The 27,636-nt window shown below is 42.6% G+C and overlaps 2 protein-coding genes across 3 annotated transcripts in view; both read right to left on the bottom strand.

Annotated features, from left to right (window-relative positions):
• TMEM86A (transmembrane protein 86A) overlaps positions 1–26,331 on the bottom strand; it is a 45,325-nt gene extending 18,994 nt beyond the window's left edge. For both annotated transcript variants that reach the window (XM_081842244.1, XM_081842245.1), the window contains exon 1: positions 26,180–26,331. In XM_081842244.1, the coding sequence (XP_081698370.1) occupies positions 26,180–26,200 (21 nt within the window). In that variant the 5' untranslated portion in view covers positions 26,201–26,331. The remainder of the gene's footprint in view (positions 1–26,179) is intronic.
• GTF2H1 (general transcription factor IIH subunit 1) overlaps positions 1–27,636 on the bottom strand; it is a gene marked incomplete at its 5' end in the record, with an annotated part of 330,296 nt that overhangs the window by 151,172 nt on the left and 151,488 nt on the right. The gene's annotated exons all lie outside the window — the stretch shown is intronic.

Genomic DNA, 27,636 nt, shown 5'->3' with positions numbered 1-27,636 from the left:
ATAGAGGAAGAGCTGATAGAGGACCCAAAAAGGATACAATTTTTTTTTTCTTAAATTCTATGAGAAGTTATATAAGAGAGAAGAGGAAGATCCAATCCAAATAGAAAAATACTTAGAGGAATACAGTGGGAAGACCGTAACAGAAGAAGAAAGAGTTCAGTTAAATAAGCCCATAAAAACAGAAGAAATCCAGAATGCGATAAGAAAAATGAAATCGGGAAAGGCCCCGGGACCGGATGGTTTGTCTGCCAAATATTATAAAGTTTTAGAGAATCAACTGACACCAGCGCTTTGCGACACTATGAATAACATCTTAGGAGGAGGAAGAATACCAGAGTCATGGAGGGAGGCTCATATTACGCTAATCCCTAAACCAGACACGGATAAATTGAATATTAAGAATTATAGGCCGATATCCTTACTAAATAATGATTATAAAATCTATGCAGATATCATGGCGAATAGATTGAAAAAGTGTCTAACAAATTTAATTCACAAAGACCAGGCAGGATTCCTCCCAAATAGGTTTCTGAAAGATAACGTAAGGCTTACCATAAACATAATTGAATATTTGGAGACGAATAATGAAGTACCTGCGGCGCTGTTATTTATAGACGCGGAGAAAGCGTTTGATAATGTTTCTTGGTTGTTCCTGCTAAAATCCATGGAGAAAGCGGGGATAGAGGGCGAGTTTATGAAAGGAATAGAGGCAATATATTCAAGCCAATCAGCTAAACTGATCATAAATAATAACCTTACAGATACATTTGAAATCGAAAAAGGAACAAGACAGGGATGCCCTCTCTCCCCACTTTTATTTATCATGGTATTAGAAGTGATAGCGAATAAAATAAGAACAATACCAGAGATCCAGGGGATTAAAGTAGGAATAAAGGAATACAAACTAAAAGCGTATGCAGATGACCTGATGTTATCTCTGGAAAAACCACAAAAAAGTATCAGTAAAGCGCTGGAGACATTAGAGGAATATGGCAAGTTATCCGGTTTTAAATTGAACAAATCAAAGACAAAAATGTTGACCAAGAATCTGGGAAAAGATGAAAGAGAAAAATTAGAGAGACAACATGGAATCAAGGTGGCTAAGAAAATAAAATATTTGGGAATATGGCTTGCATCAAAAAATATAAATTTAATTCAAGATAATTATTTGACAATGTGGAAGGAAATAAAAAAAGATCTTGATATTTGGAATAGAGTCAAACTTTCGTGGATAGGTAGGATGGAGGCAATAAAAATGAATGTACTCCCAAGAGTGTTGTTCTTGTTTCAGAACATCCCAGTGATCAGAGGCTCTAAAATATTCAAAGATTGGCAGAAAACACTTTCGAGATTCATATGGCAGTGGAGAAGGCCGAGAATTAGGTTTAAACTACTCACAGACCGAAAGGAAAGGGGGGGGGTTCAGTCCCGAACTTAAAATTATACTTCGAGGCTGCCTGCCTATGCTGGGTTAAAGACTGGATAACCTTAGAGAACACCGACCTATTAGATTTAGAGGGGTTTAACAACAGGTTCGGTTGGCATGCTTATCTTTGGTCAAACAAAGAAAAGGTTCACAAAGGGTTTTCAAGCCATATTATTAGAGGACCAATATACGAAGTCTGGGAAAAAAATAAAAAACTTTTAGAATGGAAAACACCTTGGTGGCTGTCCCCAACAGATATCCTAATAATCAAAAAAGCAAATATGGAAGAGCAAAGACTGACATATGAAGACCTACTGATAAGATCTGAAGGCGGCTGGAAACTAAGACCATATGAAGATTTGAAAGGAAAATTAACAGGCTGGTTACAATACCATCAAATAAATGCAATATGGACGGAAGATAAAAAAGTAGGAATGAATGAAAAGAAATCCAAATTCCAGACTGAAATAATTGAAAGTAAAACCAAGCTATTATCTAAAATGTATGACATACTATTAGAATGGGACACACAAGACGAAGAAATTAAGGTTATGGTAAGATGGGCGATGGATCTGGGGTATAACATAGAATATGAAAAATGGTCAAAACTGTGGAATGAGGGAATAAAGTTTACGGCAAGCGTGGCAATCAGAGAAAATCTAGAGAAGATGATATACAGGTGGTATATAACCCCTGTAAAATTAAATAAGATGTATAAGACAGGAAATAAGGCCTGCTGGAAATGCAAAATAAAAGAAGGTAACTTCCTACATATGTGGTGGACATGTGAGGAAGTGAAGAAATTTTGGAATCTGATTTATAACGAGTTAAAAAAAATATTTAAGTACACATTCCCTAAAAAGCCAGAGGCCTTTCTATTAGGAATCATTGGAGAAGAAATTAGGAAAGAAGACAGAACTCTATTCCAATATTCGACAGCAGCGGCCAGAATATTAATCGCACAAAACTGGAAAAGCACAAACATACCAACGGTGAGGGATTGGCAGACAAAATTATTTGAATTTGTTGAATTGGCAAGAATGACGCAAAGGGTCAGAAATCAAAAAAATACAAAGTTTATTGGAGATTGGAATAAATTTATGGTCTATATTGAAGGAAACTATAGAAACTTACCAACTATAGTAGGTCTGTTATAAAACTTACGATGTATAAACTAGTAACCAATACCAGCTGCAGAAAATGAAGCCTTTAATCTAAGAAACCCGAAACCAGCAGGGAAGGAAGTCAGTATGTGTATCTGAAACGTATATTCAAATTTGTTGTCTGTGTTCAATGTTCCCCCCCCTTTTTTTTTTCTTTCCTTTTTCTTTTATTAATTTTTTCTTGTTCTATGTGTAAGTGTATTTGTTTTTTAATTTACTTTTCTTATGTATATGTTGTGTATGTGGTAAATGAAAACTAATAAAAAGAGTATGGGAAAAAACAACAACTAGGCCCTGTGTGAAAAAATATTGCTTTTGTCTGTTCTGACTCTTCAGACATTCATCTTCATCAGATATCCCTGAGCTCTAGTATTATGAGAGACGGGCGAAAACTACTCTCTGCCCACTTTCTCCATAATATGTATGCATAACTTTACACACTTCGCTGCTCTTCTGTAAACCTTGAATTCCCCCCCCCCCCAGCATGCCTTGGCCTCTCTCTTGTTTCTTAATGGCCCCATTTTAGCTGCAAAAGCCCAGCAGCACTCACCATCAAAGTTTGCTGTTAGGAGGAATACAGTGGTACCTCTGGTTGCGAACGGGATCCGTTCCAGAGGCCTGTTCGCAACATGAATAGAACGCAACCTGCAGTGGTGTGTCTGCGTATATGCGGGTTGCGATTCGCTGCTTCTGCGCATGTGTGTGACATCATTTTGCGCTTCTGCGCATGTGCGATCGGCGAAACCCGGAAGTAACCCTTTCCGGTACTTCCGGGTCGCAACCTGAAAAAACGTATCATGAAGCAAACATAACATGAGGTATGACTGTACTCCTCTCCAAAGAGCAATCTGTAACATCCTCCCTCTAACTTCTCTGTCACTGAGAACAAGGACAGACATCAAAACTTGCAGAGGATTTGATAATCTGAGGTAACTTTCCCCAGAGCAACAATCCCAAAAGACGGGTGGGTTTTTTGGTTGTTGTTTTTTTAATGTCCTGTTGGACTGTGTACAAATTTCATTTGAAGTCTTCCAGTCAGTTAGATGAGGTCACAAGTCATCCCTCCCTTACCTCTGAGATCTGTTCGTGCTCACAGCCTACAACTAGCTCTACGATTACCTCCTGGTTCTGCAAAAATAAAAGACTTTTGCAACACTTCAAAGCCTCCCTCCTCAGCTGACTGGAGCAGCAGAGTTGGCAGCCAGTAAGGTTTGACTTTTTAAAGAGCAAACAATGGTCATTTGCCAGAAGAATATAATTAAACCCTTGGCAATTGGCCTTGAGATTCTGGACTTGAATGTATTAGTGCTTTAGTTTATTTGGCACTGGCCGGGGAGGGGGGGCTGGTACTGCAGTGGAGGTGCAGAGAAAGGGGAAGGGAATTAATCAAAGTGGCATTAAAAAGGGGTGGCTGCCTATCAAAGGGAGAGAGAAATTCCTTTGTAGCTGTGCACTGCAATAAGTCTTTGCACCCAGATGCTTTAATGAAAAGACTATTGAAAAATATATTATGAAGCAGGGTATTATTTAAATAGCTGGATATCATTATTAGAGGATTCTGTGGTTTAAAGAGGCACTTATTTAGAAAAGGTGGGAGCTTTTATTGCTCTTGGAACTTAGTCCCAATGGAGGACTAGGAGAAAAGTGAACGATCAGTAGTGATGCAATGGGTGGGATGCAGCCACCCCACCCCTAGTGCCAGGATTGCTGCTGCTTATCTGAGTGGGGCTGTGGCAGAGCAGCAGTGAGACCTATATTGGCTCCCAGTACGTTTCCGAGCACAATTCAAAGTGTTGGTGCTGACCTTTAAAGCCCTAAAAGGCCTCGACCCAGTATACCTGAAGGAGCATCTCCACCCCCATCGTTCTGCCCGGACATTGAGATCTAGCACCGAGGGCCTTCTGGCGGTTCCCTCACTGCAAGAAGTGAAGCTACAGGGAACCAGGCAGAAGGCCTTCTTGGTAGTGGCGCCCACCCTGTGGAACGCCCTCCCATCAGATGCCAAGGAAATAAACATCTATCTGACTTTTAGAAGATATCTGACATCCCTGTTTAGGGATGTTTTTAATGACTGATGTTTTATCGTGTTTTAAATATTTTGTTGGGAGCCGCCCAGAGCAGCTGGGGAAACCCGGCCAGATGGGTGGGGTATAAAATTTTTTATTATTATTATTATTATTATTATTATTATTATTATTATTATTATTATTAGGTCAGCACTGCTGTTAATGCGATTTGTGTAAAACTGGCAATCTGGATACTGCCTTAACTGCATGATGCTATCTACTCAGAAATAAGTTCAATGAGATTTATTTCCAGGTAAGTCACTGTAAAGCAAATATGAACTGTGCAAAATCATACACACAGTTCAATTAACTGTCAATGCTATTATTCAAAATCTCCAGCATTTTCCTACTAAGAATGGTCATTGTCTGTCATAAGAAGGTAGAGAAAATTCTAATGCTCTAACACGGAACCTGTTATAACCTACTCTTTAGCAAGTTGTGCAGGTTAAGGATATCCCTGCAACGAGCCTTATTTTTTTATATATTGCTGTATAGCAGCAACAACCAAATGCTGTCTCTGTCTAGCTGTCCATCTGGATTCTAAAAAAAGATTTGCATTGATTGAGGAAACTGCTTAAAATGCAGGAAAGATCATGACCACAATTGCAGAGGACCTTTATGCAACAATAAAGGCAGATTTCAACTTAGATATAATTAGGAACAAGGGAGAAATTTGATGTTGTTTGCATTTTAATGAGAAACTACCCAATTTACACTTTGCGAACCAAGAGACAAATCAAAACACAACCATCCTTCAAAGTTTGCAGGCCTCCAAATTTCACAATGAAGTTTTCCAACCAGAAAATGTGTTCAAAACTGTATATATTAGGGGATTTGTGCATAAAAAGTGAAAATAACACAAAATTTGAGGGGAAATTGCTTGCAAAAATGTATATATAAGAAGAAATTGGAATAAATACTGATGGATTTTTATGAGTTTTTAGTGTTGTTTTTATTTTTAAAAAAGCAAATTGCTGCAGAACTGCATTAAGACTTGAAAAAAATAGAAACTGAGGGGAAACCCAAATTGACTGATTCATCTATCCCTACTCCCTACATATCATCTCAAAATATTTAACAACCCAGATAACAAAATTATGCCCTGCCGCTTGTTTAGTCACTATGTCACAGATGCAACTATGGATGGATGGGCTTCAGGTGTTGCTTAGCTTGAATTAGCATTAAAACCCTGATTTCATGGCTGGTGATGATGTAGGAAGCAACATGAAAAGAGACAAAAACCTAACTCATTCTCTTCCTGAGATCCAATTTCCCTGCACTAAATGTGGGCATGTTCTAGTTATTAATCTGATCATGTACTGTTATGCAAGCAAAAGTGTTTCTCACAGGAAGTTAATCACACCAGTGAGATATGAACAGGATGAAGGATAAATGCCTTTGCTGCCTAGCATTCCTTAGGGCATCATCAGGATGGAAGATAATATGGTATCAACATAACTATATCTGCACTTAGCAATACCTTTTGAAATTATTATGAGGCAAGGAGAGTACCATAACAAGTTAGCATACTACCATTTCCTATTTGTGCACAGTCTGTTCTGCTCAGACCCAGCCCTACCAATTAAGCAAGTCAAGTAGGGTAGACTGTTTTGCATTGCCAAAAAAGAGGGTTTGCATCACCCAAAAACAGGACAAAAGAGGGTGCTAATTTGTATAAAGTTTGCAGATGGGCAGGATACAAATAATAAATTGTTGTTGTTGTTGTTGTAATTTTGGGCATGCTTTTAGACATGTAAGGAAAATAGCATAATTAAATTAAATGTAGAAATAATTAGCATAATTAAGCACACCTTACCATGGCGTGGAAGGCACCACCAGGATATTTGTGTGGATGCCCAGTCTGCTGACTGAGTGCTGCCAGATGTTGATGGGCAACAAACACCACTGTTGCCTCATTACATGAAGCATCTTTTGAACACCACAACACACATGTAACTAGCTGTAAAGTAACATAGCATGGAATGTAATAAAACTGTAATTTTAATCATCATATCAAAAAGCACAGTTCCTGATGGCAACATATCATATCTTCTATATGTAATGGTATCGTAACATCCAAGGATTGTCAAGTCCAAAGATTGCAATACACAGTTCCTGTTGGCAATGCCATTTCATGCTGATATCTTCCTTCTGCATCGTCCTACATCTTAAATGTGCAACAAGCAAAACTACCTTCTGCATCATCCTATGTCTGAAAGTGTGACAAACAAACTAATTAGTAACAAAAGGCAGCCAATGGTAGAATAGTTCTCAGGATACACCCTTGTGTACAACTGTGCATTGTAATCTTTGGACTTGACAATCCTTGGACTTTACAATACCAATACATATAGAAGATATGATATGTTGCCATCAGGAACTGTGCTTTTTGATATGAAGATTAAAATTACAGTTTTATTACATATCATGTTATGTTACTTTGCAGCTAGTTAAGTGTGTGTTGTGGTGTTCAAAAGCTGTTGATGGGCAGCTTCAAGGCCCTCCATCTTGTTTTTTTTTATGGTTCCTTATCTTTGAAACTTTTATATGCCTGTTGTTTTAGTCCATGGAGTTTTCTTGGCAGGGATACTGGAGTGGCTTGCCAGTTCCTGCTCCAGGTGGATCACATTTAGTCAAAGTGTGCTGGAGGAGACTCTTGGGAGTCCCATGGACTGCAAGAAGATCAAACCTATCCATTCTGAAGGAAATCAGCCCTGAGTGCTCACTGGAAGGACAGATCCTGAAGCTGAGGTTCCAATACTTTGGCCACCTCATGAGAAGAGAAGACTCCCTGGAAAAGACCCTGATGTTGGGAAAGATGGAGGGCACAAGGAGAAGGGGATGACAGAGGACGAGATGGCTGGACAGTGTTCTCGAAGCTACCTACATGAGTTTGACCAAACTGCGGGAGGCAGTGGAAGACAGGAGTGCCTGGCGTGCTCTGGTCCATGGGGTGACGAAGTGTTGGACACAACTAAATGACTAAACAACAACAACAAATCTTTGAAACAGATTGAGCAGTTAGCCCTTCAAATAGAGGACTGTCCTCTGTAAAGTAGGCCACACACCATCACCTCAAAGCTGAGGCAGCCCATCAACAGCAGCTTGTTCATTATTTACCACAACATTATTATATCTTTGCCACATTTTGATTTTCTGCCCCAGGCACCAAAACTTATTGAGCCACCTCTGGTGTCCTTTTTCCCAGAAAACCAAGCTAGCACAGAAAAGTTCTAATGCTAAAGGAAGACTCTGGGACTGAGACCTAATGAAGACTTTCAAGCTTCACAGCACATATTCTCCAGAGACGGTTCATTATTTATATCACTATCTCCTGTGAAAAGAACACAGATTGTACATTACCAAAGGAAAGAAAGGAAAAGGCACTGTTTTATCAGGTTTCATGACATTCTAAATTTTGCCTTGCTGAGACTAGCAGGCTGAAGGAATGGGTAATGAGATACAGAGATTCAAGGCCGCAGCTTCAATTAGTCTGATATTGAACTTTTGTGGTGGGGAGCAACCGGAGGGGTAATGAGGTGGAGGACCAATATGATCTCTATGCCCTTGAAGAGCACAGGCCATGTCAAAACCGCAATATATATCAGGTTGACTGTTTCTTGCACCAGTGCATAATATGACACATGATCAAATTTGGCATCCAAAGAATCTCAGAGTTGCCATTAAGTTATGCCTAAAGCCAAATTAAAGCAGAGTGGTGCTGTGGGCACAGCTCAGGAGTAACAGCAGGCAGTGGTGTGATAAGGCCTCTGCAGAAAGCTCTGACTCAGCCTTTGAACAAGCTCCAACACCAAGAGGTGTCGGTCTTAAAATATATGTAACAAATAGATATATTTAACAGTGCATCGGCAATCCTCGCATGAAGGGTTCATTGGCAGACTTTATGCCAAACTGAATAATGCAGAAGACGGGCTGAATAGAAGCACAACTTTTTTGGCACAGAATATTATATAAATATAGTCAGCTGGATACAAAAACACCCTAAGTATGGCATCTCTCGGAACTACTAAAAATTCAAGAACATTTTGCATTGGATGAGCAGGAAAATGAGTTGTGGAAAAGTGACCATGATTCTTGTCTGTGTGGAGATACCAGGATTGTGTACAGACCATTATTATAGAGGAGGGACAATCAATGCACAGAGGCAGTGCGCCCCGTTTCACCGCCTAAGGCAAAATGGAAAGTGCCGCCTTTGCCTACCGTGCCACTCCTGCCACTGGTGCCATACCTGCTACTGCCAACACTGCTTTCCACTCCCCCTGCTGCCTCTGCCATGGGCAGAGAAGCAGCGGCAGTATCAGCGACAATTTCAGGCAAGAACTCACCCAGTTTGTTTGAGATCTCACCCAAATCGCATGAGATCTCTCATGCTTGAGCAATTTCGGGCACGGTTTAAACCAATACCGGCACCCCTTCTGCAGAGGTGTCAGGGTGCCCATGAAGCTGCCGTATTGGGGGTTGCCACCGCTGAGGCAGCCACCTCAAATTTGCCTACTGGATGAGCTGACTCTGCCAATGTGATGTCCTTCAGATGTTGTTGAACGACATATCCCATCGGTTCCAGCCAGCTACATGCCCTTCATGAAACAGCAGCAGCTCTATGAGAAAACTGGCTCTGCAGGAAAACCAGAAAGGTGAAGCGGCAAATTCAGTATTAAAGGGAACATGTTGGTTGTTCCTCCTCCAACTACTTTCATTAGGCCGAAACACAGGTTGCTTATATCTGTGGGTCATTTTCCTCACAACAGAATGGTTGACCCAGTAAATATGACTTTAAATAATTTCATTAAGCAAAATGATCCACAGCCTTCGGTTTACAGGGTGTAGAAACATGTCAAAATGTACCAATTATCTTATTAACCTGCCCACACACTGCGAACATAAAAACAACCACCTCCTTAATCTCCTTGTGTCCCTGGGTTTCGTATCACACTCTGGAGCATCAACAACTGGGCTGAGAAATGTTTCGGGGAAGAGCTACTTATGCAACAAGGGTACCAGCTTTGGCCTTTGCGTAATTTTCTTCTACCTGTCTGTGAAGTAGAGAGGCAAGTGAGGGCTTGATAATTGGGTGGGTTCAACTGCTGGGTCAAGAACCACTAGTAGGATGTGGCCTGATCCAAGCTGAGTTGCAAAAGGAGCACCACCACCACACAAATGTGGGTTAAACAATTAAGAAATGGGTCCCCAGGTGCACATTTAGGTAAAATGTGGATCCTGGGTCTGAAGAGGTTGAAGGTATAATGGTGTCCACACCATATAAAGTGTTAGTGAGACAAATGATTCCTTGAGTTGTTAAAAAGAAGAGGTTGTCCTCAAACTTCCTTATTCTCTCTCACATCTCTCTTGATTAACTCTTACATCATGAAACTCCAAGACGCCTGGAATTAATTGGTGGTAGATAAATCAGACACCTATTTCCTTGAACATGCTACAGCTAACCCAAGAAAAATGTCTTGTGAGCTGCTCACTCCGTCCTGATGCACTCTTCTTAATAGGTCAGCTGCCAGATCTGTCACAGCAGGTCCTAGCTGATCAAGATGAGAAATTAGTCCAGCAACAAATTATCCACTTCACTAGCCACAGCCTAATCTGTCCCAGATTCATTCCCAAACATCACATCCCCTCTCAAATTTCAGTAACAGTGAACCCTTAGTCATGGGTTGTGTTGGATGGTTTTTGAATGCTCATTCTTCCACTCCAGAGAAGTGCTTCCATTTGCACACTGCTGATCAGGAGTTCTCCTCCTATCACGCATCACAAGCTACTCTAGAGGATCTCCTGAACTTCAAAAGCACTTCTGTCCAGAAATATGGAGGTCTAGAGAAGACCCTGATTCTGGCTTATTATTATTAACAACATAGTGTTCTACAGGCTATCGGTAGCAGAAACCAGCACCTTGCCCCCAAAGCTCTTGCCCTCTAAATTTTGATGATGGAGAAGGGCAACAAGGTGGGAGGAGGGAGGACAACAAGGGACAGATGTGAAGCAAAAGCAATCCCGTGTGTTATTTCAGCTGGAGATCAGGAGTGACTCCAGACAGACAGCTTCCTATATGGTAAAGATGCCAAAATTCACCAGGCATGAGAATGATCAGTAAAGAACATTTACACCATATGGGTAGTAATACAGATAAGTGAGCAACCATACCTTACCACACAATAAAACTGCTTGTGTACATTCACCGAAGGAGTGAAGGTTAACACCAGGATCAATGGGGGTTTCCAAGGTGATCTAGGATAGCCATTATGAACAGACTGCAAATTGATTTTTGCTTCCGATAGCTCCAGCATGCATGAAAACTGCATAAGACCATAAAAACTAAAAATAGCAACCCTACTCTGTTGCAAACAGGAAATGATGGTTCTGTTTAAGATTCCAGCCAGGCTCCTTTCCCTTGCAGAAGACATGAGTCTATTATCTCTGTGAATTGCCTGGAGGGGCTTCTGCAAACCTGCTCAAATAGCTCTTTCAGAGCACTGCTACAGGCCAAATGAAAAGTGGTATAGAAATTTATCTAATAAATAAACAAACTCTCAAGCCATGTGTACACTTGTCAACAAGCAAAAATTAGTAATGACCAAGGCTTCAGTCCTTGGAGAAGACATGAGTCTATTCTCTACAAATTGCCTGGAGGGGCTTCTACGTAATTCAGCAGAAGTCAGTTCTAAGTAAACATTAACACTCCACTGAAAACAGAGAGGGTTCAGTTTGGTGCAACTATCTTTTGGCAATGGGTTCAATGGGACTTAGCTAAGGTGACTTCCTCGCAGTGGATTGAAGCATTTCAGTATAAACAAACAAATTAACAATTTTATTATTTGTACCCCGCCCATTTGACTGTGTTGTGTCAACCACACTAGGATGCTTCCTACAAATATAAAGGCATGATAAAACATAAAGAAAAAATAAAGAAAAATAAAACATAAAGGAGTAATATACGCATTACTTATTGCCCTTGACATAATTTTGCATGCTTTGCTACTAGAACACATAAAGTAGCATGAGTTCTTATGCCAGCCTGCATGCATTCTCAGTTTCCTTTCCACTATGCTCAGTGCCAGCAGCTGGGCACTAGTAGAAGTCCTCAAGGGCTCAAAAAGGCCCCTCACCAGAATGACCCAGCCAAACCCCAAGTCATTACCCTTCCCACTGTCTTAGCAGAGGGCGGGTGCAGGTGCTGTTTTTGAATGAGAGCAAAACTCAAGTCTCGTCCATGGTGGCTCCCCAGTATTGTAATTTGCCCCAAATGCAATGTGCCTACTTATACATCAGTAACACCTAGCCTACAGATCTATGCCCATGACTAAACAGCTGTCTGGAGACTCACCAGGTAGGGTGGTGAGTATTGTTATGGTGACTGCAGTTGAATAAAATTTTTATAAATATGATATCATTGTGGCTATTGGGGACACGGGTGCTGGGCCCACTGACAGCCCCATGCTGAGGGCTGCTGGAAGGTTGGTGATATCCTTGGCTTTTCTCCACAGTTTGACCCACAGTGCTATTTGTTTCCTAAATATAGATTTGTACTGAGGATTTAATCCACAAAGCAGAAATAGTTAACTACTCGCTAGCAGCAGCGTTGTGAGAATGAATTAGCAAGCACATTTGAGATTCAAATCCTCCTATTCAGTTCTAATATGCTCAGTAATAACTTCACACTAGAAGAGTATGACAGATATTTTTGGCATGGATGATATTCTCACAACACTCCCATGAGATATTGGGGTCACGGTGAATAGTTCAGCATGGTGGATAGCTCAGTGAAAACCTCAGTGGTGTGTGTGAAAATGGTTGACTTTGAGGAATGCAGGATGGGGTGGAATTTGTTGCCTCCCTATATCCCTACTTCAGAATAAACTTGTGCATGACTGCACTGTAGCTAACCCAATGTTCCTCCTTCAGCTACTTTGATGTCGTGAAACGTCTCACATTCTCCTCAAAATGGTACTGCAGACCCCAGCCAAGGAGGTTGGCTCCTAGACATTACAAAGGAACATTTCAGTGATGGTCCTGCATTTTCCAGTGATGTTTAGTTGTATCTTCAGTGGTGAGAAAAAGCATGACTCACAGACACTCTCTATGCACCATAGCTGGGTCCTGGCATCAGACTATGCCCTTGCCGGTATCTGCTTATTCTCCATGTTCAGAGCAAGCAGCACCTAAAATAAACGCATGACCCTCACATGCTCCATGCTCCAGATATGGAACTGAGACCACAGGGACTCAGTAAAGATTAGACCCAGAAAGATGGAGAAGGGAAACTATAGTAGAGAAGAAAATGGAACGCTGAAAAGATAACCAGGTAAAACATTCCTTCTGCCTTCCACATTCATAAGGAAAACACAAGGTAATGAATTCATTTAGGCTCTGATACATTCTTCCAAGAAAATGTCAGAGTTTAATGATACAGGAAGCTGAAAGAAAAAACTATGGAGTACTTCATCTGATTGTGTTTTTCAGTTTAGGAAGATCCCAGTCACTCTCCCTCCTGCCCTGTGCTATGTTATTTATTCTCTCCCCTTCCTTTCTGTCCTGCATGCTCACAAAAGCACAGCAAAAGCAAACAGAATGTTTCAGCTGCAAGGCTACATCGCTCCCAACCATATAGCAATGACGTTGCCATAAAAGATTTACAAGGCACTTCCAAGGATACTTCTTGATTGCTTAACTCCTGTGAGGAAGGGAAACCGGGACTCAGCCATCTGCTTTAAAAACTTAGTTATTGTTTATGGAGAAATTGTTTGTTTGGGGAGGGGGAATTTCCCAATACTGCATCTTTCAAGACATAAGCAATGAAGAAAAGAAAAGGAATATCGTGCCTCTTGTATTTTCATCTCAATGCTGGATAAGTTTGCATCATCTGACAGGTGTTTCTTCTTCAAAAGAACCATCAGTTATGGACCACCACCAATCTCCAAGGCGACTCGTAGCAAGCAAGGTAGACAAAAATGCAATCATCATGCCTACTTCCCCCAGGCCATTTACAATCTTCTTTTATGCCATTTAATATTTCAATTCATATTCTGCCCTTCTTCATTTCCCCTATCCCAGAGTGAGGCACAGAGTAAAAAACCGAAGCAACCTCATAAAATGATCTGCAGCAATAAAAGCCATCATGAAAACATCATGCAACAGGAAAGTGCTACTATTTCAACCCATTGCATTCCAGTGTTTTCCATGTTTCCCTCCCATTACTGCTATATTCATCCCTGATTTTACTTAAAAATAAAGTTGTAGTGCCAGCCTTCCCAGGATGGACTGAAGGTTATCCTTGCAACTGCCCTTTTAATTAGACGTTTCCCCTCTGTCCAGTTCTTTTGAAGTAGGTTCTGCTTCTTAGATTTTTCCCTCCAAAATTGATTTCTTCCTCTTCACCCTCCTGACCAAGGCATTCAGTCAGTTCTTGTCCTCTGCTCTGGGTGACTTTAATTACTGGTTTCTTCTTTGGAGTCAATGCAGTGGTTAATTTGTTTTATTTCTAATTTATATTTAATTGTTTCAAACATGTAAGGTGTTAAACAGTTTCCTATGGGAATTTATTTTATTTTATTGGGGGGAAATCTTATCCAGTTGAAACTTTTTATTAGAATTAGAAACCAAAAACAGAGCCATGGGTTTGGTTTGGGTTTTATAAAAACAGCTTCAGGAAGAACAAAATCTGAAGCAGAAAGGCAGTAGGATTAGGTAGCTTAACTGCCATGGGGTTCAGTGTTAGCAAAGTCACTTAAATAATACAGGAAAAGTCCAAAGAAAAAAGAAATCCTTATAATACTTTACTGAAGAAACAGAACAAAATGGTATATAGTGGTATCTCCGGTTACAAACTTAATTCGTTCCGGAGGTCTGTTCTCAACCCGAAACCGCTCACAAAATGAGATGCACTTTTGCTAATGGCATCTCCTGCTGCTGCTGGCATGCGACTTCCACTCGCATCCCAGGGCAAAGGTCGCAACCGGGAGCATCTACTTCCGGGTTAGAGGAGCTTGTAACTCACAGCATTCACAAGGTGGATGGTACGTAACATGAGGTTCCATTGTATCATTGAGAGGGGGGAGAGATAAACAAAGAGCTTTTGTTTTTCTTACTTTAGGCGTTGTACATAGTAGGGAGACATACAACCAAGCATACAGAGGAAAAACTTCCTCAAAACTACACAGCCAACCAGAGCATGTGCTAGCTCAATGAACATCATGTCACTCTGCCTGGTTACTAAGCAAGTCCTCCACCACCACCCTCTTGGTTAGTTGGCTTACCGATTATTACTTATTCTGTTAGACAGGTTTGTTAAAGTGAGGTTTTCAAGTAGAGTTTATATACTATTAGTGAGATATAAGAATCATATATCAGAATTAACCCTGAAGTCACACATTGAATGATCTTCCAATATTATAAGCATGTGTTTGAGATCACTTAGAACCCAACTGCTCCACTACTCCAAATTATCTCCTCTCGAAGTTGTTTTCTTTTAAAATTAAAATAACACCAAAAGTGCTGGGGCTCTAATATACAGGATACACAGTTGGCATACAAAACCTGAATGACTCCAAGAACCCTTAAGATGTTATAGGGTTCCACAACTATGGTTGACCTGTATCACAAATATCTCTTGTGTCAATTAACTTATAACATACTTTCTACTTTGGTCAATTTCAGGAAGAAAAACAAAGTTCTGTGATTCTGACAAGGGCAATGATAGTTCATCTGTGCTTAAGCAGTTTTACAGGGCCAAATTAGGTGTGACACAGAAGAGCCATGATTAAGATTTCCTGTGAGCTTGCTTTGTTTGTTTTCTTACTAAATTGCAAACCCATGTGGCTACTTTGAGGATCAGCAAAGTAGCACTCTCTGGGAGAGGAAGTTTAACCTTTATTTCCCTTGTCCCCTTCCCCAGACTAAGGCTATGTGCACACTGTAACACACATTTGAAGTGCATTCTCTCCCCAAGAATTCAGGGAACTGCCGTTTGTTAACCAGGGCTGGCCCAAGACATTTTGGCACCTGAGGCGAACCACAAAATGGCACTCCCCTTCCTCCCAGGGAAGGAGGAAGGAGTGAAGATCACCAGGAACAAGGGGTGGGGGATAAAGATCTACATTGGGTCCTGCCATCCAAAGCCTCAGCTTGCCTCATGGGTAGGCTGGCCCAATTGTTAAGGATCGCTGGGAGTTGTAACTCTGTGAGGGGTAAACTACATTACCCAGAATTCTCTGAGGGGAAGAATGTGCACTTGAATGTGCTTTAATAATTTAGTGTGTAAACAGCCTTAGCAACAGCATGAAGCCGCCATTAGTTCTACTGAGGCAGGGAAGGTACAAATGCCATAGTTGTCTCCCCCTAGATGAGCACATGTTTTATATGTGCAAGATCCCAGGCTCCACAACCTTGGGTGCTCCAGGTGAAGAGACTCAGATAGCAGGAGCCAATGTGGTGTAGCAGTTAGTGTGTCAGACTAAGACCTGGGAGACCAGGGTTCAAATCCCCCCTCAGTCATGAAACTCACTGGATGACCTTAAGCCAGCCACTGCCTACCCTACCTCTCAGGTTTGTTGTGAGGATGAAATGGGGGAGGAAGAGAACCATGTATGCCATCACTTTGAGCTCCTTGGAGAAGGTGGGATGTAAAGGAAATAGAATAAATTAAATTAAATAAGGCTGGGAAGATCTCTGCCTGAAACCACCAAGAGCTGCTGTGGGTTGGAGTAGCTGGGAGTAAAAAACCAACATTTTTGGCCTTGATGAATGGCCTATGTTCTCACTCAACTCCCTTTACTTAGGGACATCATGTACATGTTCCCATATTCTTCAGAGTATTTTTTCCCTCTTAAGAACCATGGGAGAAGCAGTGTGCTTTGTAACAGGTAGATAAGCATCATAAGATGACCTAAACAAGATCACACCTCCTTTCTCAGGCCAACAAACTAGCCATTCCTGTGTGCCAACTATTCCACCACCTTTAGCCATGGATTAAAAGGTAGGAATGCCAGCTCTTTGGTGTCAACACACTGTTGCCCTACTGCAGCAGAAGCAGTGCAGCACTCATACTCTCGTTGTTCTCATGTATTTTTGCAAACAAAAAACAAATCTGCCCTAGTTACAATCAGCTAAAGCCATGTCCCCTGAATTAGCAGCAGGACAATATGAAGGGACAGTTGTTTTCAGCAAAAGTTCCTTTCACAAAGCGGTTAGGCCGGCAGGGTAATCCCTTTTCAGTGCCACTCAGCTGGTGATGAAACCTTAAGGCAGTGCCTACTGAGAAAGGATAGAATTAAGCATCAACTATTCACTAAAAAGATGTTCTCCAGTGTCCTTTGAGTGGTGATGCCTTGCTTTCTGCTTTCTAGCAGAGGGGCCTTTGGGCAGCTTTGTTCCCAATCTGTGTCCCAAGGAATTTCTGAAACCCTCTCTCAAAGGAAATCTACTTTCCTTCCATCTTTTTCACTGAAAGGAAATCATCTAAAAAGCAAGCAGCATAATGCACCAAAAACAGATATGGATTTAGTGTCAATACCAATAAAGGCTAGTTGATGGTTTTGAAATCTCTGGGTAGTAATCAATGCCTGATACTTGCAGGGTGCTATGACACCAGAACTCCTCTCACATTTCATCTTCTGTTTGTCACTCAGTGGCCTCATTTGCACATCACATTAAACCTTCGCTCAAATTAACTGTGGTTAAATGTGAATTTGCAGTATTCTGGTGCATTCTGAAACTGGGGATGCTTTGCTCCTGCCTCAATGCTGAATCACTGCTGGGAAACACAGAATCATAGAATTGTGGAGATAGAGGGTCCCCAAAGGGGCATCTAGTCCAACCAAATGCAGTGGTCTGGCACCGTGTGATATCTGAACCCGGCTCATTATTTCTTTTCCCCAACAAATCATGAGCAGCAAGTCAAGAACAAGGCTTGGTTACTCTTCAGGGTTTGCTTGCAGAGAAACAAGCCCAAATCCCTCCCCCCACCCCCCCGGGAAGGAAAGTTATGGAGACAAATTACAGTATCTGTTTGCGCTTTAACTTGCACACCTGCCAGAAATAGCCAGCAGATTTTTGTAGCATAAATGAGAGCTAATGAGAGCAGGGATGGGGAACCTGTGGTCTTCCAGATGTTGTCCGACTCCCAACTTCTATCCATCCCAACTGACATAGTCACTGGTGAGGGATGATGGGGGCTGCAGGTCAACAACATTCAGAGTGCCTTGGGTTCTGCATCCCAGCTATAAACAGTTAGAAAGAATATATAGGTTACACTGCAGGATGTATCTTTAGTTATTAATGCCAGGGAGCAATGATCCACATATCCTTCAATTTTGACTGAGTATAGCACAGAAGTAATTAGACTCCATGCTAATCTAATCCTATTTGTAACTGCTATTGCAACAAACCACATGCTTAACAGTGCAATCCAACGCATGCTGACTCAGAAGTATTGAGTCCAGTGGGACTTATTCCCAAGTAGGTATGTAGGATGAGTGGGATGAGTCTCATGACTGGAATGTAGAAATTGAGGAGTATACAACCTGCTCAAAAGGAATAGACCAAACAGGAAGAGAAGAGGAGTAGCATTATATGTAAAGAATGTGTACACTTGTGAAGAGATCTATGACCCAGAGCATGGGAGGCAGATTTGAGAGTATACAGGCAAAAACTGTAAGAGAGGGAACGGATTCCGTTCTGCTTCCAAAGTACGGCTGTACATGCAAAAAGGACCTAGGGTGTCTTAGTAGACCACAAGCTTAAAATGAGTCAACAGTGTGATGAAGCAACACAAAAAAATCTAATGCTACTCTAGGCTGCATCAATAGAAGTCTATTGTCCAGATCAAATGAAGAAATAGTACTGCTCTATTCTGCCTGGACTCCTGCATTCTGGGTGCCACAATTTAAGATGGATATTGACAAGCTAGGACATGTGCAAAGGAGAGTGATCAATATGATAATGGGTCTGGAAACTGCGCCTTACGAAAAACAGTTCAGGGAGTTGGATATGTTTAGCCTGGGAAAGAGAAGACTGAGAGGAGATATTACAGCCATCTTCAAACAGCTAAAGGTTTGTCACATGGAAGAGGGAGCAAGCTTGTTTTCTCTTGCTCCAGGGGGTAGAACCAGAACCAGTGGATTCTAGTTAAAGGAGGTTCCAACTAAACATGAGGAAGAACTTTCTGGTAGTAAGAGCTGTTTGTCAATGGAACAGACTCCCTTGGAAGGTTTCCTCGGGGGGGGGGGGGTTAAGCAGAGGTTGGATGGCCATCTGTCATGGATGCTTTAGCTGAGATCCCTGCATTGCAGGGGGTTGGACTAGATGACCCTTCCAATTCTACAACTCTATGGTTCTATGAATAGAATTGCTTCTGGAAAAATCTCTCCCATTGAAATTAGTGAGAATTTAAAGTATTTAGCTTTCCTGCATTATTAGAAGAATTAAAGCCTATGTTATTAAAGGATAAATAAAGGAAATGACATAAATATGCATAAACATCTTATTTTTACAAAATGCAATTCTTCTAATAGCAGAATTGGGCATTTCAAATGCACTGCTAGTCATAAACTGCACAGCCTACGATAATAATAGCCTTTCATGTTGTTGTTGTTGTTGTTGTTGTTGTTTTAAAAAATACTATAAAGGTACGTTCACATTCACATCAATTGTATAAGTAACAAGCATGGTGATTTAGGCTCCAAACCCTGCAGTGCTGCTGAATGCTCTGACTGGCTCCTCCAGCCTCTCATGAAAGGAGATACTCTGAGCCAGAAGAATCAGTCTAAGATCTGACTGCAGCATTTAGTGTACAAGGAACCCTCACTAGCGTCTGCTGGGGAAGGAAGGGAACTGTCAGCTTATTGAGAATTAGAGAACATGGAGAACTGAAACTACAGACTCCAAATGTGCAAACACAAACACAAACACACACACTTCATTTTAAATAAAATAAGGTATTATGAGTGCAGTTGTGAAATTGTGAACAGCCAGAAACTTATTGCAGCAGAAGAAATTGCTTTGAAAGAAAGGGGGTGAGGACAACCATGGAGAGTAGCAGAAATAAGCAGGAACTTTGCTGTAACCAAACTTACTTCTGAGTAAACCTATAGTAAGAGGGGGCAGGTATTGCCACGGTTTTATTTATTTAGCTATTTTCAAACACTTCTATACACCCAACACTAATAGAAAAAATAATGAACAGCATCATCATCATCATAATTTATTACTTATACCCCACCCATCTGGCCAGGCCTCCCCAGCCGCTCTGGGCGGCTCCCAACAAAATATTAAAAACACAATAAAACATCAGTCATTAAAAACATCCCTAAACAGGGATGCCTTCAGATGTCTTCTAAAAATCAGATAGTTGTTTATTTCCTTGACATCTGGTGGGAGGGCGTTCCACAGGGCAGGTGCCACTACCGAGAAGGCCCTCTGCCTGGTTCCCTGTAGCCTCACTTCTCGCAGTGAGGGAACCGCCAGAAGGCCCTCAGCGCTGGACCTCAGTGTTCGGGCTGAACCAATTGTGCTCAGAAACGTACTGGGAGCCAATGTAGGTCTTTCAGGATCATTGTTATATGGTCTCAGCAGCCACTCCCAGTCACCAGTCTAGCTACCACATTCTGGATTAATTGTACTTTCCGGGTCACCTTCAAAGGCAGCCCCAACATAGAGCGCATTGCAGTAGACCAAGTGGGAGGTAACTAGAGCATGCACCACTCTGGCAACACAGTCTGGTAGGTAGGGTCTCAGCCTGCATCCTAAATGGAGCTGGTAGACAGCTGCCCTGGATGCAGAATTGACCTCCAGAATGACTCCCAGGCTGCATACCTCATCCTTCAGGGGCACAGTTACCCCATTCAGGACCAGGGAGTCCTCCACATCTGCCCGCCTCCTGTCTCCAAAAACAGTACTTCTGTCTTGTCAGGATTCAACCTCAATCTGTTAGCTGCCATCCATCCTCCAACCACCTCCAGACACTCACACATAAACTCAACAAGAAAATTACATCCATAAAACAAACACAATGTATATCACAAATCAGCATGGCTGGATTATCTCTCAGGGAAAGCCAGGCTTAACAGGTGACTTTTAAGCAGGTATCTAAATGTCAATGGTGTAGGTACCTGCCTGGTGTTCACTGGAAGGGCAGGTGCCAGCACACTAAAGCCCAAGGTCTGAGATATAAAGAACTATGGCAGGATACAGCACTATCAAGAGTATTTTTATACTATAAAAATAGTATCTCTCCCAAGACTCAAAGTGTGGAAGCAAATTCATAAAATGGTACAAGGTCTATCTATCCTTTTTCAAAGTGCCAGAGGTAAGTCCCATTACATTTCAAAGTATCTTAGTTTGGCTAGATTGTTCCAGCAGGGCTTGTCTGAAAAGTTATTTTAACTATCTACTGTCCCTAGAGATATTTGGGGTACTGAGCACAATAAAATGAGCACTAATAAAAATGAACGATTAAATAAGCCTTCAAGGACTTTTGGACATTACAGTTGCCAAATCTGTTTTACCAGAAAATATGCAGTGCGGTCCTCCGTATGCTTTATTCGAAAATAAGTCATACCTTTCTGCTCTGTGATGCCAGCTCTGTAGCTAGTAAATGTCTTTGTGGTCTAAAAGTTGGTCAGTAAAAGGAGCAAGAGATCTAACAGAAGAAAAAATTAGGGACAAGAATAGATACCTAAGAAGGCCACAAAAATCTACCTGCAAAAAACTCCAGTTCCAGCCTACATAAGTCATGTTCAGAGAATAGAATGTTTTATAAAGACTCTCCTCCCTGAAAGAGAGGGGAGTGGTTGTGGGCGGGAGCCCGAGCACCGCCCTAGCAGGGGGCGTTTGCCCCCTGCTTCCAGCTCACCTGGCTGGCGCTCACGCCCCCTCCGGTGGCCATCCAACCAGGTGCCACGGAGGGGGCGTGTTCAGCAGCCTTTTGCTGCAGCGCCAGCCTCTCCCTGGCCTCATTCCTCTTCGTCGTCCCGTTGCGAGTCACCCACCCTCCACTCCCTTTGAGGTAGGGCTTAGGTCATTGGCCTTGCTATGGACCTTAGGTTGGTCGCCCTGGTTGCCCGGGGGGCCTGGTAGGAGTTTTTCCATTTGGCATTAGGCTTTTTGGTTTTTTCGCCTACCTCGTAGTAATCGTCACAACTTTTGTGGTATTGGTGGGTAGGTTAGGCATTGGAATAATGTGTTGTGGTCTGTCGAAGTGCTAGGTGTGGCCATCGCCTTCAATTTTTAGGGGTATTCCGTTAAAGGAATCTGGCGGTCGTGTATTCTGTCCGATGCCTGCTTGGTGGGAGGCCATGGCACGACCCTCGGTGACAGCAGGGGTGAGCCTATAGTTGGATTAGCATCAACAGGCTCCACCTACTGGTGAATAAACCCACCTGTTTCGTGATCCAATGCCTAAGCCAATACCTTTTCACTGCTGTAATCAATAAAGTTGTGGCCTTTACTAGCCCATTAACCTTATATCACGTGTCCTTGTGTCTTCATTTCACTTTGTGGGGGTCGGGTCCTCGAACCACAACCAGGTGTTTCATGTCCAGAGGAAAAGAGAAAAAAGAATTCAAGCTGCTTCAGGCAGGTGAAAGTTCAAATAGAGATAATCTGTACCTTTCCTTTATCAGACAGTATTTTTTTGGCACAATCTTCTATTGGTTCTAAAAGAAGATTGGCAATGAGGTAAAGGCACAGAAAAGGCTTTTCAGGCTCACAAGGGCCAAATCTTGGCCTGAAGCTTCACTAGTAAAATAGGCTGCATTTCACTTCATTCCCACATTAAAAAGCATCACCGTGTATTCAGTTAAAGAAAAAGTATTATCTCCTTCCAATACACAGACGAAATAGAGGGCATTAAACTAACTTGTAATTGACAGGCTAAGAAGGATCTGGTTAGGGTTCCCAATTTTCATAATACAGGACGGGTGCTGTCTATTTATCTTTCCCTTTAAAACAAACCCAATTAAAGGGGCCAGTCAGCTGTCTGTCTGGCCCATGATTTTCATAATACAGCACTGGTTTTGGCAGTGCTGAATGGGGAGAAAACGTTAAAGTATGAGCTCTGTATGTGCTTCAGTTTGTACAACAACAAAAGTTCATTTAAGGACCGCAATACCACTAGGACTACCTCTCCACATATGAACAGACCCAGACCCTGTGATCATCATCTGAGGCCTTTCCTCGTGTTCCTCCTTCACAAGGCATCTGGAGGGTGGCAACATGAGAACAGGCCTTTTCTGCAGCGGCTCCTCATTTGTGAAATGCTCTCCCCAGAGAGTCTCGACTGGCGCCTTCATTACATATCTTTAGGCAACAGGCAAAAATGTTTCTCTATAACCAGGCCTTTGGCTGATTGTGGCCTATTAAATGTGTTTTGGGGGAGGGGGAGTCATTGGTTAGTTTTTGTTTTATTATGTATTTTGTGTTCTCATTTTGTATTTTTATATTGTGAACTGCCCTGAGATATTTGGACAAAGGGCAGCATAATAAATAAATAAATTGCCTTATCTGCATCTTTTCAATTTTAGTATATGTGCTGCCGAAGTGAGCAAAACAAGCCATATAATTAAGGCAAACACCTGTTCAGCTTTTCCTTGAAATATTCCAGTGAAGGAAACACCAAATTGTGCTTAAAATGTTTACTTATTTGTTACACTATCCCAACAGTAAAAAGACTTTCCTAATTTTCAAAATCTTCCTAAATTTTAAATTTGTCACTTTTGTCCTCCTTGCATAAGACAATGCAGATGATAATCACTGAGTCTTATAATTAAATTAATCAAGGTAACATGAAAACTACATTATCTTTCAGTCTTCTTACCAGTACCCAAGGACAAAGTGGTAACACTTTGTTTCTTTGAAGAGATAAATATTATCCCTGTGGACCCCCCTGCAGTAACTTCACCAGATCTCAGTCCCACAACCTGCTTTTGTAGCAAAGATCAGCCCTTGAATATATAAAGTAATAAAACTAAAGTCTCTTTTCACACGCGGAGAACATTTCCCTGCTGACCTCCAAACCACTCATCTGGAATTAAAGAGCATCAAGATCAGAAAGTGAGGCACGTAACTTTGAAGAAGGTATTAATCACAATTTTATTTCATTCCTATCCCACTTTTCCTCCAAGAACCTCAAGGAAGTGTACATGGTTCTCCTGCTCTCATTTTATCCTCAGGGCAACCCTGTGAGGTAGGCTGGTCTGAAGGGCAGTGACTGGCCCAATATCAAGCCAGTGAACTTCGTGGCTAAGCAGAGAATTGAACCATGGTATCCCAAGGCTCAACACTCTAGCTCAGCCTTTCTCAACCTTGTGCTCCCAGATGTTGTTGGACTACTATTTCCATCATTCCCCTGCTGGTCATGGATGATGGGAGTTGTAGTCCCACAACATCTGGTGATCCGGGGTTGGGAAAGTCTGCTCTCACCACAACAGCACACATCCTCAAGTGCCCAATGAGTGAAGTCACTACAATACCTGTTTTAATTTCATTTGGAATGAAATGCCTGCTGTATTGCGGTTAGGTAAAGGTAAAGGGACACCTGATCATTAGGTCCAGTCGTGGACGACTCTGGGGTTGCGGCGCTCTGCTCGCTTTATTGGCCGAGGAAGCCGGCGTACAGCTTCCAGGTCATGTGGCCAGCATGACTAAGCCGCTTCTGGCGAACCAGAGCAGCGCACGGAAATGCCGTTTACCTTCCCGCCGGAGTGGTACCTATTTATCTACTTGCACTTTGATGTGCTTTCGAACTGCTAGGTTGGCAGGAGCAGGGACTGGGCAACGGGAGCTCACCCCGTCACAGGGATTCGAACTGCCAACCTTCTGATCGGCAAGTCCTAGGTTCTGTGGTTTAACCCACAGCGCCACCCGTGTCCCGTATTGCGGTTAGGACAGACAAACTAGATGGATGCGTGCAGAAGGTCCCAGGTAAGGCTGGGAGAGGCTCTTGCCTAACACCTTGGAGAGATGCTGGTGGTCAGTGTAGGAAATACTGCTCTTGATGCTTCCTATGTTCTTACATAGGATCAGGGGTTTTTTCAGCTGGAACTCAATGGATCTCTGCTCCAGGTGGGTACCATGGGTGTAGCCAGGATTTGGGGGGGGCAGAACCTCAGTTTGCTATGTATTTTTATTGATTTTTATTGATTCGAGGGGAGCAGCTGCCCCCCCCCTTGGCTACACCCATGGTGGGCGCTATTGCCATTATAAGAGAACAAGGGAGGTGTTCATGGTGAGCTCTGGCACCTTTTTTCTAGTATAATAGCACTGCAAAGGATTATTCTATTTTATCCTCACAACAGCTCTGTTTACTAGAAATCCAGTAAGCATCATGGGTAGCAATGGATTTGAACCCAGGTCTCCTGCGTCCTTCTAGCATGCTTTTGACTACATCACTCTGCTTCAGCAACCTATCTATCAGTCAGTCATAGCTGCGTTCATTCCAGATTAAAATTCTGCTACATACACACACACACACATATATGTAGAGAGAGAGAGTGAGTGAGTGAGAGAAAGATTTAGATATACCTATAGATCTACCTATTTTTATTTTATTTTCAAAACATCTTCAGCAGTCTAAATGGCATTCGGACAAAGATGTTTATTAGCTGCGGAGTGGGCAGGGGGCGGGGAGAAGCAAAAATAAAGCTTGCTGATTTCTCTGCACTGTTGTTCCTCGATCCCAGAGGGCACCCACCCGGGGATCAGAAATCCGTAATGGGAATGGCACATGCCTTACACACGCGCATATATATGGACCATGCAAGCACACACAGGCAGGCAGATTGGCAGCATGGTGCCATCCTCCAGCAATTCCGGAGCAAGGCGAGTCGGAGGGGGGGGCGGCGAGGGGGGAAAGCGCCAGAGAAAGGGGGAGGTGAACTGGAATCCCTCCCACCCGCAATCTTCTCCATCAATCAGACGGTGCCTTGCCGGCAAGCCCCAAGGAGCGAAATCAACAAAGTCACGCTTCCTAGTCACATGCCCAATGTTTTCATCCTATTGACTTTTGGCAGGGTTTCCTCCTCTTCCCCACGCCCCCACACCGCTTGCTATGTAAAGCAACGACCGATCCGGTCGTGATGTCTCTCTTCCCCCTTTCCAATCTCTACCCCCCCCCCTTCTTCCACCGCCATCACAGCCACATTTTGCTACCAGCAACGGAGGGAGGCGGGAGGAGAGAGTAAAAAAGAAAAAGGGCAAGGAGATGGAAGTACTACGGGGTGGCGGGGGACTACTGTAGGAGCAGGCACAGATGATGGGGACAGGATTCCCAGCGTAGGTCAGATGCTCTCTGGCAGCGGCTACCTGTCCAAATAAAAACCCCGAAGCGATTGTGAAGTCGTCAGCCGCGAATCTGCAAGGCTCGCTTCGCGAGGCAGCAATTATTGCAATCTTGACACTTGATTTTATACTTGCGTGTGTGTGTGTGTGTGTGTGTGTGTGTGTCGTCCCCCTTTGCTCTCCCCACCCGCCTTGCAGTTACTAAAAAGCTGGCTGTTGGAACTCACCACTGTCACCGGCGACACCATATTTGCCGAGGAGGCTTCTCCCGCAATCCTTCCTTCGCCTTTGTTTATAAAGCTGGATCTGACTCCGGGGTGCCCAGAGCTTCCCCTTTAAATAGGACCCGGACTGTATCTATTTCTCTCAATGCAGATTGTTTTCTCGGTTCTTTTTTAGAACGCAGTGACGTCACAATAGCTGGAGCGAATGCGCGGAGAGAAGGGAGCTGGGGGCGGCACCTCAGCGTGCGCGTTCCCTCCCCTCCTCCGGAGAGATAACTTGCTGGTGAGCAGACCCTGGGCAGGGGGCTGTCCCTATGTGAAACCCGCCTCTCTCTCTCTCTCTCTCTCTCTCTCTCTCTCTCTCTCTCTCTCACACACACACACACACACACACACACACACACCCCACCCCCAGCAAAATCGACTTTCTTTTTCACTGGCTCCAAATTTCTCCCATCGTCCCTTCAGCGGCAGTGTATGTCCTAAATTTATCCAAAGTTGGCGAGTACCATGACAAAATCAGCAACAGATCAAGCAGGTGACAGGCTGTGGGAAAGAAAAGTCAATCTACTAGTTTGGAAAATGCAACAGTCACCGAGGACTGATCCACGAGTGAAGGTCACGACGCAACGGCGCCTACCTGTACGCTGATTTAGTACGTATCCGTTTCCGAACAATCCTAGCATAAACTTGGGGGCAGAGAGAGAATAATATTTTGTCTCCCCATCTTTATTTCCCAACTCAGCATGTTTACTCACGCTCCTCTGAGATCGAGGAGCTTGCTCCCAAATTAAATTTCAGAAAGTTGGCGTTACAATTGCACATTTCCCCTGACAATTTCCATAATCTACTAATTGTTTGCTTCTTGTGCTTTCATCTGACCCAGTACTGGAAATACATTTAGGAATGGTGCAAGATGTCACATAGCAAGTGCTGTATTCAAGCTGTAACCCTATGCATGCGTTCTGAAGAGTTTGTCCTATTGAACTCCAATAAATCATAAACATACATGTGCTATGGTCCTGTACTGAGTTGTAGTATCTAGATTGTTATAGGTGTGTATAGCTGTGCTTTGTTTGCATTATGTCCTGATATGAATTCATACCTGGCATCTTCAAGGCTCACAGATTCATTGTGGCATTAGGTTTCAGCAACTCTGTTGTGATTGATATCTCTAAGTTTCTGGCATTGGTTACAACAGAGGGTGCTTCCAGGTGGAGGTTTATTGTGAAATCAGTGCTGCTCAGGCACACAAGTTTTTTGCACTGTCAGCATCAGAAGGCCATCTTTTACTTTTTCTTCTTTTTTTACATTTCATACAGATTTTCTCTTACTTTGGAAAATTAGCTAAGTAAGAACCCTTTATACATCCACAGTTATTAGTTTGTTGAAGCTCATTATCACATTTTTTGCAGGGTGGTGGTGACATTTTGATGGGCAGTACCTAGCGACATTATCCC

The sequence above is a fragment of the Podarcis erhardii genome, assembly GCF_964252035.2.
Source record: "Podarcis erhardii genome assembly, chromosome: 1".
NCBI classification, from domain to species: Eukaryota; Metazoa; Chordata; class Lepidosauria; order Squamata; family Lacertidae; genus Podarcis; species Podarcis erhardii.
Note: the sequence above shows the minus strand (reverse complement) of the source record. Positions and strands in the feature narration are given on the sequence as shown.